Here is a 19747-nt window from a genome sequence, read left to right on the forward strand (position 1 = left end):
AAGCTACCAAATCGGCCGAGCAAGACGTTCATCTCACTCGCTGATGACTGGTGTTCTGGAACGTTATTGTTCCGGAACGCAGAACATGTGATATCGGTTTGATTAACTAAGAAGCCAAGTCTTTACTTGAGACTGTATAGATACGCAAGACAGACCATGAAGGAGAGGGGAACAGATACATCAATAAAATTATTTAAATTGTGAATTATAAAAACAGACGAGCAATAACTGCACAATCCCACGTCACCTTCGACTGTGAATCGTTGAGGCATTCAGGTAACCGTCAAAGATCAGGTGTAAAACTAAAACATTTGTAAAAGATATAGTCCTTTAAAGGCAGTGGACACTAGATTTAGAACTTGAGGTCTCGAAATCAAGCATCTGAAATCATGGGGACAAACGGCGTGCAATGACATCAATTGGCGGGAAGGGGGTTCATATATCCAACCGATAGTGTTGAAAGTTTTCGTTGATTTTAGAATAGGGGTGGGCTCAATAGGGGAGGGGTACAAAGTCTCCGATATGTCGGGGCGGGGGGGGGGGGACTTGGCTAGTGAACAATATTCTGAAAAAGTTAACTTTGCGAGGAGAAAACGAACCCCGCGAATTAAGTGCCTTTTGAATGATATGCCTTTCAAATCTGCCTCATGTCCGTTTGCTAATCTGGGATGACTCGAGGTGCCTTTGCTGGATGGTGTAGTCTGATGACGTCTAAGGGTGTTTAGGCTTTGACTTAAGTTTAAAGGCAGGGGACACTATTGGTAATTACTCAAAATAATTATTAGTATAAAACCTTCACTTGATTAAGAAGTAATGGGGAGAGGGTGATAGTATAAAACATTGTGAGAAACAGCTCCCTCTGAAGTAACGTAGTTTTCGAGAAAGAAGTAATTTTCAACGAACTTGATTTCGAGACCTCAGATTTAGAATTTGAGGTTTCGAAATCAAGCATCTGAAAGCACACAACTTCGTGCGACAAGAGTGTTTTTTCTTTCATTATTATCTTGCAACTTCGACGACCAACGGAGGTCAAATTTTCACAGGTTTGTTATTTTACGCATATGTTGAGACACACCAACTGTAAAGACTAGTTTTTGACAATTACCAATAGTGTCTATGTCTTCAAGGAATATATCTTTTTCACAAGAGAAAGCATTTCTATAATCTTAGAGAAACGATTGCTTGCCGAAACTGAAACGATTGACCCTCTGTAAATGAATCGTTTTCGGCAGTCGTTTGGCGGTTGCCGAACCGGCCCTAAATGGATCGCGCGCCTTATGAAAGTAGGGAATAAATAAGACTCAGATCTCTCATTTAAAAGATATAATATTTCACTTTATTTGATACTCTCTCCAAGCGAAATTTGCAACATAACTGCAATTATTGGCAACAATAAATTTGTTGAAAAAATAAAATAGCCGTTGCAAACACTACAAGACGGACCTACTGTACGAGTGCGAACAGTCTCTCTCTTGTTACCCTAAGTGCCCTGAACAAAAGGTAACCACAGATAAACTGTTCGTCTGAGTAGGGAGAAACTATGGATAAGGCGCCTCCGGAACATTCAACCCCATGGTCTGAACATTCAAGAAGGAAATGTTTAAAAACTTGCTGTCTTTGCCTTCTCCTTTTTTCCACATACTGTATATCCCCTTTTTTAGTCTGTCTCAGACAAAAATTTATGATTTTGTTCCCACTCCCTTCAAGCTTGATTTTGTCGATTGTGTTTCCTACATAAGCCCCTTCCATCTGAACCATTTGTGTCCTTCATTGTTCACCCCTTGTTTTGTTCTGTGTGCTTTCTGCATCTCTCCCATTTCATCTCTTTCCACTGCTTCTGTTACACCAGTATACCTTATTAGTTTTACTTTACCCATATACACCGATGTGTGTTAGCACTGTTTACTCAGTACTTTTCTGAGTTCTGTGAAAACAAATCACAGGCAAATTACTGGGGTGGGATTCGAACCCACGACCTTTGCAATTCTAGGACAGTGTCTTGCCAACTAGCCCACCTAAATTGTCCGGTAGCTAGAGGCAGTGCAAACCCTATATTTTAGCAGGGGGTACCACAACGATAATAGATGTTGGATTGGCATCAGGGATAAAGAATATTAAATTTGGTTTTAACCATACACTGCTGTGTGTATACTCCGTACTTTCCTTGAGTTCTGTGAAAACATATCACAGGCAAGTGCGAAAAAACCTAAAGTATTGTTTGAGTGCCAGTGCTCTTCCTTCCAAACTATAAATATTATGACTCCATTAGGTATCATCTGTTGAATGGTTTTCCTTTTGATTTGCCCTGAAGATGTCCAGCTGACCGTCTCAGTTTCTTTCTCTCCCTGTGGTGCTCCACTGTGTCCTGTTTGAACTTGGTTTCCGTAGCACTCTGCAAAAAATCAAAAACAAAAAGCAATCGTTTATCATTGTCATTTAGAGCTTCTATTGTTAGTGCAATGGAAAGTTCCCTTACTTGGTGTGCGAACAATATTAATAATAATAATAATAATAATAATAATAATAATAATAATAATAATAATAATAATAATAATAATAATAATAATAATAATAATAATAATAATAATAATAATAATAATAATAATAATAATAATAATAATAATAATAATAATAATAATAATAATAATAATAATAATAATAATATTAATAATAATAATAATAATAATAATAATAATAATAATAATAATAATAATAATAATAATAATAGTAATAATAATAATAATAATAATCATAATCATAATCATAATCATAATCATAAAAACAATAGTAGTGGCTTCTTATATAGCGCTCAGGTCCGTCACACAGTGAAGCTCATGGCGCTTCAACACTATTACCCCTGCAGCTGATTTCACGAAACGCTAGGATTGATCCATTAACTCGTTCTAACTTAGGAACTATCTTAAGGTCTGCATGCTACAGTGCAAGGTTGGGACATGCCTAAGTCCTAGAATTAATCTTAAGTTAGGAAGCGTTTGGTGAAATCGACAGCTGGTCACAGGGCCTTAAAGCATTCCTTAAACCATCTCAGCTCCCTGGGGAGTATACAGCCTGTGCCGCCAAATATGTAGCGCACTAAGCTAATCAATCACAAGACCAACTCTGCCCTACACAGGTACCCCCCATTTACCCCTGGGTGGAGAGAAGCAATTATAGTGAAGTGTCTTGCTCAGGGACACAAGTGTCACGACAATCTTGCAACCAAGGCTTGACACTATGTGAAGACATTCCAAGGTACATGTACCCCAAACAAACAAAAAACTATAATTAAAGACCAGTGTTGTAGCCACGCTGGGCGGCGGTGGGCGGGCCTGCCCAGCACTGACAATATCCGCCCGACACTTCAGCTGAAAAACAGACTGCCGCCCACCACAAAATTTCCCCCCAAAATAAAAGAAAATGAAAAGTTCTGCCTATATTCATAGATTGGAAGATGATAGCAGTATCTCTGGTGGTACACCTTCAGTTAATGCTGAATTTATTATCTGCTCTATTTCACAGTCTGTTGACAAATGCATCACAATTATTTCGTATTGGTACATTTTTGTAATAATTGTATTATATTTTAAAATTGTGATTCTTGAATCTTACATGATGTGCTTTTTGCACATTGTGCAAAATAAGTGATTGGAATGTCAATATTTAGCTCTGAAAACAATCCTTATAACAGAGTACGTGCGATTAGAGTACATCATTAAGGGAATCAATGTGTGGTGAATCGGTTTTCAACTAGTGGTTTAATCTCAATTATCGCAACAATAATTTTACCGAGACGAAGTCGAGGTAAATTATAAGGAACCAGGCCTCAGCGGGTTTAAACCACTAGTTGAAAACCGATTCAACACACTTTGATTCCCATTCATAAATACCTTTTCAGTCAAAAACATTATCACTTTTTGGTCAAAAAGTAAAATAAATGCAAAAATTATAATTGTTAAATGATTTCTTTTAACACAACACCCCTCCAGCTATGAAATGGTAAAGCCCTCCGCCGCCCTCGGGTAAACAACTTCTTACAAGGGAATGTTGTGCGCGTCGCACGTATCGCGTGATGTGGCACAACTGTTTCAGCCGTTGCTCTCAACCAATAGGAATGAAGAAACTGTCTTATAAGAACAGGTGCAAGGTTGCGTGTCACGCCCGTGAATTAACAATTTTTACCGGTCATAAACAAAGGTTTATACACACCCACGTGACGCGCTCTCCACCAATAGGAATAGCGAAACTGTCTGAGGTATTTATGAATGTTAGTTAATGTCACTTGACCTTTTGTAATCTGTAATACTTTTATTAAACAATGAAGAACAATAATGCAAAATATTCTGTCATTTGATACATACCTTTTTAAGTGAAAATGTTAGCTGTTGGTTGCCTAGCGATGAGCCAACTTGTATGACTTCTCCCTGTTCCTCCTCTAATGCTACTCTGGCAGCCAGGCTAGTTCTGTTTAGAACGGATCAACACATGATAATAATCAGAAATGTAATTCACAATCATTTTGATATCATGGTAAAAGAAGAGGTTTGTAATGAATGATTTCTTTTTGCATAAAAACACTTTCCAGCAAAAAATTGTTAAGGATGTAAATAAGGACTTGTTTTGTGTTACAAATGACAAAGGCCTATCTAATAAATGTATCCAGGAGAAAACAGTTAATGAATATTATATAAGGATTTGTTACATAGGCAAATCTAAATAAATGAATGTATCCAGGAGGAAACCGTTTATAAGTAAACAATGATTTTTGGGCTATTGCATAGGCAAATCTAAACAAATGAATGTCTCTACGAGAGTTAATATTGTACTTGTTTCACTTACTATGCAGATTAAATTACATATCTTGTTGTTTTGGAATAATATAAGTGATTTTGCTGAGCATTTCACCAAGCACCACACAAATACTCCCAAAATAAACACTCTGATTGACATAGGCATCATGTAACGAACTATGTAAGTTTCTTTAAATCACAGTTTAACTTTGGCTTGTGTGGAGCACCGTCGTGCATATATGGTTTATGGGAGAAGGGGAGAAGGAATTACATGAAGATGACAGGGCACAATTTCATGGCTCTGCACAGAATCAGGGCTTACGGAAGCAGGGATTTCTGTACTTATGGCAAGCGTACTTCACGGCGAATTTTGGCTTCTGCGCGTGCGTACTCCACATTACTAGGCATTCTACGCTTACAAGGCTAGCGCAGAAACGTTTATTACCCAATCTGTCGTTTGCTCATCTTCCTCATCCCCTTTTCGGAACTGAACTCCTCCCCTTTCTTCAGCTCGTAGAATTTGGGGGCGCTCCTTTCTGCTGCTGCTTGTGCTTTCCGTTCATCCCTGAGCATCTGGTGCTGCTTCCTGAGCTCCAGACGCCAAGATTGATCGTCATCATCGGAGCTGCTTTCATCTTCACTTGGTCTGCCTTCTTCTTCCTCCTCACCCTGTGGAAAAAAAAGAACAAATTGGGTTAAAGTCTCAGACCATCTTATCTAATCTTGGGTTTATCTTTGTTAAAATTTAACCAGTCAGATCCCTTGTGGTTTAGTATTTAATATCTGCAATAAAAAATTGCACCCCCTTAAAGGTGATCCTCTGGCTGCTGTTCCAAGGTAATCATAAATTTGGTTGTGATTCCTGGCTACATGGCAGTTAACGGATGTGTGGCTTCAGTTTCTTCTCTTGAACCACCGACCCACAATTTCGAAATTTTTAATCATAGACATTTCTGAGTAGCCCTTTACATCAACTAAACATACCTTGAGCTCATCAAACTGTTGCAACATGGCTCGTTTCTGGGCGGCCTTCTGCTGTTGTTTCTGCTGTTTTGTGATGACCGGGTGCAACATGCGGAAAGCCTCACTAGATTCATCTACTTCAAACTCAGGGTTCTTGAACAGATCAGCGAAACGATTGTCCTGAAGGATACCGTCCGCCTCCGCCTGCGAGGGAAAAGAAAAGAAAAAAAGATTGTCTTAAATAAGATTTTGAATTCCCATACGAAATTTGCAGTTATACATGCTCTCTGCTGCATTCTGGTGCATTTTAGAGCCTTTGCAATTATTACTTTACAAAATTTTATTATTGGAGAAAACTGACAGAATGAGGGGACCTTAAACAAAATCAAAATGCAATCTAACGGTCAAACAAGGGCACTTTTAAAAACCTAAACAGATGTTTCATTCAAAAAAAAAAATTGCCAGGGGTTCTCCCACAGGTGGTGAACCCATTTCAACTGATTTATTCAGATTTAATAGCAGTTTACACCGAAAAAAAGATTCTCTGTAATTAAAAAGTCCAAATAATTTGTTTCAAATAACGTGATATATTGTTTGTCATATTATTTTGTTTAAGCAGCCCCATTGTCGGATGCTGGCTTGTCGTTTATTGACCTTAAAGGCAGTGGACACTATTGGTAATTGTCAAAGACTAGCCTTCACAGTTGGTGTATCTCAACATATGCATACAATTTTAGCTCAATCAGTCATCGAACTTGCGAGATAATAATGAAAAAAAAAACACCCTTGTCACACGAAGTTGTGTGTGTTTACATGGTTGATTTCGAGACCTCAAGTTCTAAATATGAGGTCTTGAAATCAAATTGGTGGAAAATTACTTCTTTCTCGAAAACTATGGCACTTCAGAGGGAGCCGTTTCTCACAATGTTTAATATCATTAACCTCTCCCCATTACTCATCACCAAGAAAGGTTTTATGCTAATAATTATTTTGAGTAATTACCAATAGTGTCCACTGCCTTTAAGTAGGCCTTCAATCTTTTCCTTTAATTTTGTTTAGCAGCCATAGTTGAATGGACATGCTCTAACACCGCTCTCAACAAGTTTGCACATGTTTTTTTGTAGCACGGATAACGCATGTGGGATTGAGCTCTCAATGTGCTTGCTCTTTGCAGGTCGTGAATGACCATGGTTTCGTCGGTGCCATGTTTTCGAAAAAGGTGCACGCGGCATCGATGTGGCCATGTGCGTGCTTTCTCGAGCGTTAGTTACACACACACATGCCAGAAGAAAGGAAACGAAACTTCCTCCATGCACCAAGAAAGCATTACTGATGGTTTATTAATTATGTTGGTCAAGGCACTGCACAGAGACTGTGATAGTACGACCTTTTGCTGCATACAGAGATTGCGTGTCTACAGATCTAGTGAATATGATCCACACTTTTGTTTTTATCAAAAAAGGTCCCGGATTCAAGGGAGTGCAGAAGATTCAAACAACAGATTTTTTTTTTTTTCTTCTTTTTCTTGGGTTAGGGTTAGGTTAGTGCCGTGGTCGAGCAGTTAAGAGCACCGAATTCAAACTCTGGTGTTTCTGATCAGCAGAGTGTGGGTTCGAATACCCAGCCGTGACACTTGTGTCCTTCGGATGGGACATTAAAACCGTTGGTCCCATGTGTTGTGTAAACGCATCTAAAAGAACCCAGTGCATTTATCGAAAAGAGAAGGGGTTCGCCCCGGAGTTCCTGGCTGTGGCTGCTGTATGCGCCATAACACCTTGTAAACCCTTATAAGGTGCTAAATAATTGGGTCCCAGAATTGATCACTGCAATAACCTATCTTTCTGAAAGTTTGTATATACTCAGCGCCTTGAGTACCTAGTTTGGTAGATATGTGCGCTACATAAGACTTCGATATTGTTAGGGGGGGGGGGGGGGGGTTCATACTCTTACCTTTTTCTCTCTCTTAACTTTTGATGTCTGATCTTGTTCCTGTTGCTCTTGCAGCTTGGAGGCCAGAGCAGCATTTACTTTAGGAAGCTTCTGTAAAGATGAACAAATAAGACAGTCAATGTCTGTTAATGACGACAGCTTCATTGGAAGACAAATAATAATATGAATGATAACGATATTTATTCAGCCATTCTTATAAAATGCCAATGGTATCACAAATTTCTATGGAACCTGTACATATTTTGTGCCTTCAAGGTATTGTGCTATTACATAGCACCACCTAATGTCAACAAAGTGCTGTGGCGCTTGATGCAGCCAATCAAACCAGGAACACCTGACACAGTGCCATTATCAGGCCATAACCCACACTCTCGTTAACACCTGGGTTGGCTACATGTGACATCAACTTACAACCTCAATAGACTTCTGAGCTAGTCGTCCTACACCACCCTTAGAGCCAGCTCTACTCGATTTTTTAGTGCATTTCTAGGGTACTTTTAGTGTACCTGTGGTCTGCACCAAAAGTGCACCAATACAAAACCCTGACCAAAAACACCGGAACAGTACAAATAAAGCAAAACATTTTCTTTGTTAAATTTGAGCTTGCGCCAATAATGCACCAGATATTCTCAGTTCAAATCAAGCTACAGCAATAGAGCATAAATTTGCCTTAATCATTTGATCTGGTCATGCTGGTGCACCAATACTGCACCAGAGCAACTTGGACTAAATCTAGCTACATGTCGTCAATAGAGCACCAAATGTATGTGGAACTCTGATTTGTTGTGTTGGAACATCCTGGTAAACTCCGAGAAAACCATAACGGAGAGGTCATGGTAGTCCGATTTTGTGCCCATTGGAAAACATTGTATACGAGGATTCCATGTATGATTACTCATAACACTATAACAAAACCATTATTATCATTCGTGAATTAAAGCTCATGTTAAAACTGTATTTTTTTAAGACATGGACACTATTGGAAATTGTCAAAGACTAGTCTACCCACTTAGTGTATCTCAATATATGGACATAGTAACAAACCTGTATAAAATTTGAACTCAATTGGTCGTCGAAGCTGCGAGATAATAGTTGAAGAAAAAACATCCTTGTCACACGAAGTTGTGTGCTTTCAGATGCTTCATTTACAGACCTCAAAATCTAATTTCGGAGGTCTCGAAACCAAAATTCATGGAAAATTACTCTTTCTCAAAAACCAGTTACTTCAGAGGCAGCCGTTTCGCACAATGTTTTATACTACCAACAGCTCTCCATTGCTTGTTACCAAGGAAGTTTTTATGCTAATAATTATTTTGAGCAATTACCAATAGTGTCCACTGCCTTTTATACAATCACATTTATACATACCTTGAGCTTAACGCGACTCTCCCTTGCCTCCTCAATCTTCTGTCTGATCTTACTCTTACGATACTCCTCATAAGCAAAGGGATCAGCAATAGCCTTGGCCTTGTGATAAAGCCTGATATCAATGAAGTATCCATGCATGTAGGCTCGGAGTAGTCCGGTTCCAATCAGATGAGTTAATCCTGTATGTGAATAGAAATTAAGTCCTTGAAAGAGTTTTTTGGAAGAGTACACATTATGGGAAAATTCTATGAAAGAATTTCCGAAGTCAGTAACAAAAACTAGGAGAGTATACAATATTACATGTACAATATTACATGTACAATATTACATGTACAATATTACAACAATGTACCATAAGACCAGGCCTTAGATTGTCATCATCATCACATATACTCTATGTTCACAAAACTCGTCTGGCAACTCGTGCTATTTCCAGCTGCTCACTGCGTCTCTGGAATTCCCTGCCAGACGAGCTGAGGGACACACCTGATCTGTCTACTTTCAAACACAACCTCAAGACTCATCTGTTCAATTTGTCAGCTTGCTAGCTTCCGGCGCCTTGGAATGGAACCATTCCAGATACTGTGCGCCTTATAAATTTTATGTTATTATTATTATTATTATTATTATTATTATTATTATTATTATTATTATTATTATTATTATTATTATTATTATTATTATTATTATTATTATTATTATTATTATTATTATTATTATTATTATTATTATTATTATTGTTACATCTTTCCCACTGAGTCAGTGTGGTTTTGTTTACACTGAATTACTTTAGGTCATTAATGAATGAGCAGTGAATCTGCCTGGGGCAGTCGGCAGCCCTACTCATTTGTGCATAATCCAATTAAGTCCACTGTTTGGAAAGGAATTACATGGAGATAACAGGTGTGAGTTGCCAGAAGAAGAGAATGTTTTAATTTAGCCTTTTTCTCCAGAAGACGAGCAGAGTATACTGTTTGAAAAGTGGAGACCACACCGGCTCTTTTCAAAGCTGACAATTCTCCACAGAGACTTAACACATGGTTGTACCCGCACGTTTACTATTGATAGTTGTTTCCTATCTTAAATATATAATGTGCCAAAATGTTTGCACTACTTTGATGAGCTGGTAAATATTCTTACCCAAGTTTTCCAGTTCCGCTTTGGTGACAAACTTGTAGTCGTCGTAGATTGTGCTGTTTGTACTGTCTTCTAGCTCTTCGGTCAGATTATCCAGGAAGGCACACCATTTAGGGGCTGGGCCTAGGCTCTGTCAATTATTGAACAAGTACAACTGATTATTAGGGGTAGGGGAGTTATTTTTTAGGCAAGTCGCCAGACACGCAAGGCCTGAAGGCCACTTCAAGTTGTGGGCTACAAATTAACTATTTTTTAAGGGGCCGTTGTCACCAACTCATAGGCCTGAAATAGGGTTACCCCCTTTACAGTCCACACAGATGTAGCCTTGGGCATCATCCATCAGAAGCCTGACTGGTAGAGCAGAAAGCACTACCTCCCCAACTTATTTTTGTCTATGGTATTTATTTTTCCATATGCAACTGTATTTAGACATGGAAGTCTAATCATTATTGATAAAAGGGCTAATCACACAGGGCCATTTCTCAGGCAACCAACTACACAAGAGTTATTACTTTTAGCTGTAACTCACTATCCCCAAGAAACTTATGGAAAAACTTACCGGGATAAAGTAGACGCCCAATTTGGGTGTTTCATTTGCCGTTAGAATAAGTCCAGATGATGGTACGAGACACATGTCATTAATGTCATGTTCAGGCTCTATGGCTGTAAATGCCTTTGACTGAAACAAATTATCATGATAAAAAAAATAACTAACTAAATTAAATAGCTGCAGTCATTGTCATAACAAAATAAAGTAAATTTTTAAGTATTATATATACTATTAGCTATAATAGAAAATAATTTTGCATCAAGGATAAAGAATGACAACATTTTTCACTTTACTGCCCCGACACTGATGTGTATTAAAGACCTACGTACTTTAATGAAAATGGCAACAAGTAATCTTTGCTGAAGTTCATTTAAAATGTTTCCAATAAAAAGGTCTTGAGTTCACATGAGATTAAAGCGATTTTATTTGTCGAAAAAGCAATTATTTTAAAACCCTTCCCTAGTGCTTTTCAGAGGGTTCAGAAAAGCCTTGTTACGTTATCACTCATGTTTATGTCTGTATGCATTGCTGAACCACCCCTCACACTATGGAAAAGCATACACCCCCATACTCACAGTCTGCAGATCCCATATCCTGACAGCCTTGCTATCTGTGGACACTACCATTCCAGCTTGGGGGTGGAAATCTACTGCCTTGATGGGTAATCCATAGTGATGATCCTTGACCAGTAAGGGCTTGTCGGAGCGGAGGTCATATATGAGTACCTGAATGTTCAACAGATAAAGCTTTAGAACTACATGTATGGCTCTGATTGTTCTCTGACTGGATTTTGTTTGTTCAATTAACTTAATGAAAAGAGCACAAATTCATAAAATGAGAGTTTGACATGTCCAATCAAGGACACCGTACCTGTCCAGTCGATGTCCCAACTGCCATCTGTAGACCATCCTTGAATTTGAGTGATGATACAGAGGGCATTCCTTTCACTCTGAAAAAGAAGAAATACACACAAATGTTTTTATTTTTTTAAGAGAGCATTCATTCAAAAAATTTAGTTTCCAATAGACTGATTGAGCTCCGTACATCACTTGGTATTGGATGTAAACAAACACGGCGTACTGCATAAAAACACACGTTAAAAAGACATGATCACTTTTGCAATTTTTGGCTCAAAAAAGGACTTAATTCTCTAAATCACTGAATAGCATTCCGGAGTTTGTAACATGAGACCTTACCGGTGGCTGAACAATGCCAGTAATGGGTAAACACAGTTCCACCAAATAGGAAATTCCAAGAGAATGCTCACACGATGTCATGTGTTTGTGCACGGAAAGTGCAAGACATTTCTTGTTACGGGCGATGCGGGAGCTGTCGGTGAATTGGCTGCGCTGTGTGTGAAAGGAAAACAAGAACGTCTTGCACCAAGACTATACGTGCACGAACGAATCCAGAAACTGTCCGAAACAGGCGTCTCAATCATAACAGTGCAACACACGGGTGTACAGAGCTCAAGCACGTCGGAAACGGTTAGGTTTTACACAGTTTCTTACTTTATCACGCCTTTTAACCAAAAAGGCATTTCTGAATGGTAATAAAAGAGTAGTGACTTGTTCTTAAACGGCTGATTAAAACCTTGCAGGGTCGTGGCCAGGCATAATAGGCCCTCGCCTTCAGCTCGGGCCTTTATCACACGGCAAAGAACCTGCCAGTTTTAAATGACCGTTTAAGAACTTGTGACTACCCTTTTATTCCCTTAGTCGAGGTGAGACTAGTTGAGTAGTATATTTCACTAGTCACCTAGGGCTATTGGTAGACCTAAAACACCACAACCCCCTTGAACAGACTCACTGTGTTTCCATGGTGATGCTGCTTAATGCACAATCCAAGATGGCTGCCTGTCGCCTGCTCCGAGGATCCCAACATTCTACTCTTCCTTCAAGTGTTCCGAGTGCCAATAAATGATGTGCTGGGTTGACAGTGCATGCATTGATCCCACTGAAGCAAAATTACCAATCATCAGTTTTGTTTTATGTTTATTTGTTTTTAAATATAAAGACATTACAGTAGACACAAGTTGCACCTGGTCTGTCAAGGAAATAATTAGCAAAAATTGTCATCAAAGATGTGTTTGTCCGGTCCAGACCTATGTACATGTAATAACCAAAACATCATTCCAATACACCAAACAACAAATACAAAATATTGGAAAAAAAAAACATAGAAGAAATTTTACATGTAGACAAATCTTCAGAATGAGTTGTACTTGGTATTATTTTAAATTGTTAGTGACATAACTACAGTGTATGTACGGTTGTACATGTACATTTATGAGAATACATTTTGTATAACAATTTTGTAATAATTAATGTTCTTTTTTTCAGCCTAATGTTGACCGGCAGTGCTAACGGATAAAGGGAAGGTACACGTTTGGTCGGTACTCAAAACAAACATTAACTTAAAAACCGACTTCATAACGAGCATTGGAGAGCTGTTGATATAGTATTAAACATTGTGGGAAATGACTCCCTCTGAAGCAACGTAGTTTTTGAGAAAGAGGTTATTTCTCACTAAAATATTAACAGACTTCTAGCTAGAAGTCTTTTATTTCATCTGAAAGCACACAAATTCGTCAAACAAGGGTGTTTTTTCTTTCATCATGTTCTTGCAACTTTGATGACCAATTGAGCCCAAATTTTCACAGGCTTGTTATTTAATTGTTATTTAACGCTTATGATGGGATACACCAAGTGAGAACACTGGTCTTTGACAATTACCAAACGTGTACAGTGCCTTTAACCACAAACATAGATGTTGCAATCATTGATGCTGGTATTGTTCGTAATTAAAAATACAAGTTTTATGCATTCATATTCCTTGAAACTGTTCACAATTTTGATGTCAAGTAAACAAATTTACCTTGCTTCAGTCACAAAGGGACTCAGGAATCTACCTTGCTCTAGATTCAGTCTGTACACCTCAGGACTGTGGGAAGAGATGTTATATAATAATAATAATAATAATAATAATAATAAGTCTTATAAAGCGCACGTATCTACCAAACAAGGTACTCAAGGCGCTGAGTATATACAAACTTTCAGAAATAGGTTATTGCTGTGATCATATAATCATATATCAAAGACAAGAACAAAATGTGAACAAAATTTGTATCCACATCCAAAACAATTCACACACAAAATCAATTCATAACTTCATAACCCTCTTGAGACCATTAATCATTGACAATTCTTTGCTGGATTTTGTCAACAACATTCATTGTACATGTCACCAGACAATTATTTTGTCCAGCCTCAGTTTGGTTACAATGAGTTGGAATGGAGTAAATTCAAGATGACCACACCGTGATAAAGGTGTATGCCATCTGGGTAGAAAATCCTAAAATGTTTTGTTTTGAGCAATGTTTTGACTCAAACAAATGCAGAAAAAAAAAACTAAAATCAAAAAAGAGTTCTGCAAGAAGATCAAACAAATTAATTAATCCACATATTAATACCAACCTAGATCCGACGACATAAAGGTCACAAGAGGGCTCATGGTACGCCATATCTCGACCAAATTTGGGTATTCGTAACCGATGGTAACGCCCATAGCGGGCATGGAACTCTATATAGCGATCGCACTGTAGAAATACAATCTGGAAATCAAAAACAAGAACTTTAAAGGTGAGTACATACATGGTTTCAAAATAAATTATTAACAGGTAAACTAGACAAACATCCTGTGAAAATGAATGAAAAGCAGTAGACCTATTGTCAGGGATTTTGTGCGCGTAGATACCCTGCTTACTTTGATTGCACCAATTGGAAAAAAAGCAATAGAGATACATAAAAACAAAAACATGCAGACAAATCTTGTTTACTTTCATTTTACCTTTGAGTAATCTTCAGACAAGACATGAAACTTGACAACTGAAAAGAAAAGAAAAAAAGAAAGAAAGATGAATTGCTTCAATTCACCCAGAATAATTCTCAAATAAAGCTGACATATTGATGCCATCATCATGCCACCATCTTAGGGGTAAATCCGTAACGAAACAATGGAAGACCTACAGCTATGATTGCCAGCTCACAGAATGGGTCAATGAGCAACCTTCTTTTGAACTCAAGCTGAGGGCGCCCTACTTTAATAACTGAAACCACAAGAATAAGATCCTTTCTGAGAGTGTTAGTACTGTACCTTCCGAGTCAAAACACCGTTCAAACTTCATGGAGAGCTGAGTGACCTCAAAACATCGGACCCTTGGCTTGTAAGTTCCTGAGAACAAGAAATATAGACTTTTAATCTTTGATAGTGACACAGGCAGCTGCGAACAAGAATCAAAACAAGAACAAATGAAATAACATGAAAGAGCTCCAAGCAATGCACATGAGGAGAGTGAGTTGGCCTATACCCCATGTACATTCCACATTCTCCACACACATGCTGGACTCCCCATAATGTCAAAACAACAAAATCCCAACACTCTCCATGCAGGGAGTCTTAAAGTTCTTTCCTTCAAAAGTGTAGGAAATTATTGTTGACACTTAAAACCGTGTTCCACCTTGTGACATGCAGTGTTCTACGACATACCTGTTGCAAGTATAAACTGACTATCTGCTGTGATTTGTACAGAGTTACTGACTGAGGGCATCTCAAAGTCTTGAATGAGTTGGATCCGATGCTGTAGATCTGTAGGGAGAGATATGACAGAGTTATACATCTTGGCACATCAGTGAGGGTTGATATTATCTCTAACAGTCATGGAATTTCATCCTTGAAAGAGCAAGGCTATTTTTATTTTCTTCTTAAAGGCAGTGGACACTATTGGTAATTACTCAAAATAATTATTAGCATAAAACCTTTCTTGGTGACGAGTAATGGGGAGAGGTTGATGGTGTAAAACATTGTGAGAAACGGCTCCCTCTGAAGTGACATAGTTTTTGAGAAAGAAGTAATTTTCCACGAATTTGATTTTGAGACCTCAGATTTAGAACTTGAGGCCTCGAAATCAACCATCTTAACGCACACAACTTCGTGTGGGTGACAAGGGTGTTTTATTTCTTGTATTATTATCTCGCAACTTTGATGACTGATTGAGCTCTGTGAAAATTTGAGCTCAATCAGTCATCAAAGTGAATCACAGGTTAGTTATTTTATGCATACATATATGTTAGATACACCAACTGTGAAGGCTAGACTTTGACAATTACCAATAGTGTCCAGTGTCTTTAAAGATAATGGACAACTTTTAGCTAGGCACCAAGGCCAAGACATCGGGCCTCTGTGGCTTGAGTGTAATACCAGGCCTGCTCCATGATCTGATTTATAATTCAACAGAATACTGCCAGAGGGCACTCTGTATACATTGTACTCTCATCAAGCCATATCTCGTTGGGTAATCAATGTACGGGTACACCTACTACAGTGAGTGTTTTGGCACAGCGATTGAGTGTCGCGTGAATCATGACGCTTCACAAAATGAAGCAGGAGATCGGGACTGAAAATTTGCAGAATTGTAAGTATAGTTTCCAACACTTTTACGCTTTTTGGCCAAAACGGCATCAATGAATAAATTTTGGTGACTCGGTCTGGGCCATTTGTATAAAACCTTGCAGGGTGCTGGCCAAAACGACTAATCAAGAACCTCATAGACCACTATTTCATTGCCTTATTGAATGCAAGAGCCCGTTTCTTTTCCTTTGCCTTTTTGCAATTGGCCAAATTAAAAGGCACCTGCATGTGATTTGCTAATGAAATTGAAAGTGTTTGACATGTAATAATTCCAAAGACGGGATCCTTCATTCATGTACATCTACATACCTCGGTCCGACTTCTGTAAAGCTCTTTTTTTCCGATCAGACAGCCACTGAAAAATACATAAATAAAGGGGAAAGATCGTAGTCAACACCAGTGAAATGGTTGTGCAATTTGTACAAGAAAAAACAATCATTTACGACGATCTGTAAACAAAAGTTGATTATCAAACCAGGGCTCGATTTCACGAAGCAGTGAGCCAAGAGTGAGGGTGAGACTCATTGTAAGAAGATGAGTTGTAGGTTTCTGTGATTTGAATTGACATACATGTGTTAAAAGTGTTACTTTTATTGCATTTGCTTGTAAAATATTATTCATTATGATTACTCACTACCTTCCTTGTGTACTGTAGTTGCGATACCGTAACCCTCTGTCTCGACGGCGAAGCCGTCGAGAGGATCATGTTATTTACTGTCGGGAGGAGGGTTATGCTATTGCAACTATGTTTATTGCTAGCCCTTTTTAAAAATTGTTTAATGGATTGGAAATAAATTTTAATTGATTTGATATTGAATGAATTGAAGTTAATTGAATTTACAATATGTTTCAAGCAACTACGATTGATTTGCAACCGTGACGTAGCTCTGATTGCCCAGACTTGCCTTCATCATTAACATCACATAATTTAGATTTTGATACAAAACTCACCACACAGTCACACTGACTGTTTCTTTTATTTTAATTTTAAAATTAAAATTAAATAAAGCATGATAATGAAAAATTGAAAGGCAATTTTGACCAATAAACAATAGGCCTAATGGTTATTTTTATTGCCGTGGATATTGGATATTTTCTTATTAATATCATGATCACCATTCTAGGATTAATTATGTCTAGACATAAAATACATGTTGATGTATACTGCACATGGCTAACACTGTCGGAAATAGGGCACTTTCTGCATGTGATGAGCGGTTACCGTGGTTTTAAACATTTTAATGAACTTTCATTGAAAGCGAACTTACTTCCGGTAAAGATTTACCCAGGCTCAGATTGTACACCTTCACGTTGTTCGCTTGACACACCTGCATTGTGGAAACTGGACACTAGCTGGCATGCACTCTGGTTCTTACGATTGTGGAAGGAATAAACACAACGAACATTTCTCAACTTTGTTTACGTTCAATTTTTCTGCACGTGTGTGGGCCGGGTTTCAGATTATTAGACTTGTGAACAAGTCGTTATGTCTGCTGCTGCAGTGTTGCTCTCGCGAGATCACTGCTGCACTCGCGCGAACTGCTGATTACCGACTTCTATTATGTCTCGCGTATGGGTGGCCATAAGGGAAAAAACTTATAAATTAATATACAAACTAAAGGACAAAACCACAATCAAAGAAAATGTTTCACAAAAGAAAGACGAAGTCTAAATCAAAGTACACAAACTCAACAACAACTTTCAACTTATTGCAACGAAAAATCCATGAAACTAAAATGAAATAAATAAAGTCAAAATCCCAAAACCAAACGAAGAAAAGAAAAAACAATCGACGAACGAATCCTTAAAAAGGCTAACAAGGCAAAGTCCCATATTATTCTAAAGCTAAAAAATGAAACAAACTAATAAATACCAAACGAGTGAGGGCGGTCCCCAAAAGCTGACGGGAACTTCGAGAACTATCAATGTTTTGCACGAATCAATGTTTTTGGAAACAAAGACTAAAATGAAAACTAACGTCGGTGACGTATTCTTTTAACCATACCCATGTCAAGAAACAGGTCTCTCAGCTTCTGAGCTGGTAATTGAAAACTTTCATGCATTACACAAGTTTGTTTTGTTTTGAATGTTAATCCCCATGTTAAGAAAGAGGTCTCAGAGGTTAGTACATTAATATACTAAATTAACCTCTGAGACCTGGTTATTCAAAAATGGATGGTATGGATACCGTTAATGAGTATAGACACAATTAGTTGTTTAAAGACGATGATGATTGATGACTTTAAGACAAAGGTACCAGGGAGCAACCCTATGAAGATCGCCTTCAATCGCTTGGACTAATGTCTTTGGACAATAGGAGACAATACATGAACATGTCTAAACTTATTGTCAGCCCTAACATGTATTTTATGTCAAATGTACTTGATTATTTTCATGTTAATTGTCGTGACTTAGATTCACTTATACATTCCACCATGTCAATCCTAGGGTCAATGCATTCAAATTGTGTGGACTTATTCGATTTCCTAAAACATTTTCTGAGCTTGATCGTGATCTGCGTAACTGTCTTGTCAATGAGCCTTTTAACGTTTCAAATGTAATTTGCGTGACCATTTTAGTTCTTAGGGTTAATCTGTTATTGCCAATCTTCCACAGCTGCTATATAGTGTGTTTTGATCTCATAATGTCGCTCTATTTTAATATTCGTCCCATATTTGTTGTATATACTTTAATTGGTTTGTTTCTTAATAATTGTATGAGTGATATTTTGTTTTATCTACCAGCGTTCAGTTTTGGTCTGTTGTCATTATCTTGCCATAATGTTTTTGGGCCAGCTCGGTGTTTAATGATTTTAATTTAATGTTGCGTTTTGTACTTTTATAATATTGTATTATATGTTTATGCATTTTTAAAATGCATGCTTTTTTATTGTCCTGTATTTTTATAAACATAAATGTTTTTTGTTGGAGGGGTCTGGGAGGGCACATCGCTTTGATGACAGTTTTTAAAACTTTTGCCTTACCCTGGACGGCCCCTGCCAACAAAGAATTATGTCCGAAGATTTAAAATAAATACATAAATAAATAAAGGCAGTGGACACTATTAGTAATTACTCAAAATAATCATTAGCATAGAACCTTTCTTTGTGACGAGTAATAGGGAGAGGTTGAGGGTATAACAATATGTGAGAAACGGTTCGCTCTGAAGTGCCATAGTTTTTGAGAAAGTACTAATTTTCCACGAATTTGATTTCGAGACCTCATCAGATTTAGAACTTGAGGTCTCGAAATCAACCATCTAAACGCACACAACTTCGTGTGACAATGGTGTTTTTTCTTTCATTATTATCTTGCAACTTTGACGACCGATTGAGCTCAAATTTTCACAGGTTTGTTATTTTATGCATATGTTGAGACACACCAACTGTGAAGGCTAGTTTTTGACAATTACCAATAGTGTCCAGTGTCTTTAACATGGTACAGTCGCTCTGACTGCGCGATCTCACTGTAAGTTTCAAAGACACTGGCCACTTGTCAAAGACCAGTCTTCCCACTTAGTGTAT

General features: G+C 37.9%; 1 protein-coding gene across 1 annotated transcript; it reads right to left on the bottom strand.

Moving 5' to 3' along the window:
- Positions 1–2120: 2120 nt before the first annotated feature.
- Positions 2121–17696, bottom strand: LOC117304879 (nucleolar protein 10-like). Its single transcript, XM_033789518.1, has 18 exons — positions 17493–17696; positions 16534–16579; positions 15304–15402; positions 14911–14988; positions 14605–14642; positions 14232–14368; positions 13633–13698; positions 12565–12711; positions 11626–11704; positions 11331–11480; positions 10765–10884; positions 10209–10335; positions 9069–9247; positions 7701–7790; positions 5772–5954; positions 5233–5456; positions 4359–4461; positions 2121–2392 (listed from the first exon to the last, which is right to left on the bottom strand). The coding sequence occupies exons 1-18, from the start codon at positions 17556–17558 to the stop codon at positions 2273–2275; spliced, it is 2052 nt and encodes a 683-aa protein (XP_033645409.1). The 5' UTR covers positions 17559–17696; the 3' UTR covers positions 2121–2272.
- Positions 17697–19747: the final 2051 nt, after the last annotated feature.

The sequence above is a fragment of the Asterias rubens genome, chromosome 21 (assembly GCF_902459465.1).
Source record: "Asterias rubens chromosome 21, eAstRub1.3, whole genome shotgun sequence".
Lineage (NCBI taxonomy): Eukaryota > Metazoa > Echinodermata > Asteroidea > Forcipulatida > Asteriidae > Asterias > Asterias rubens.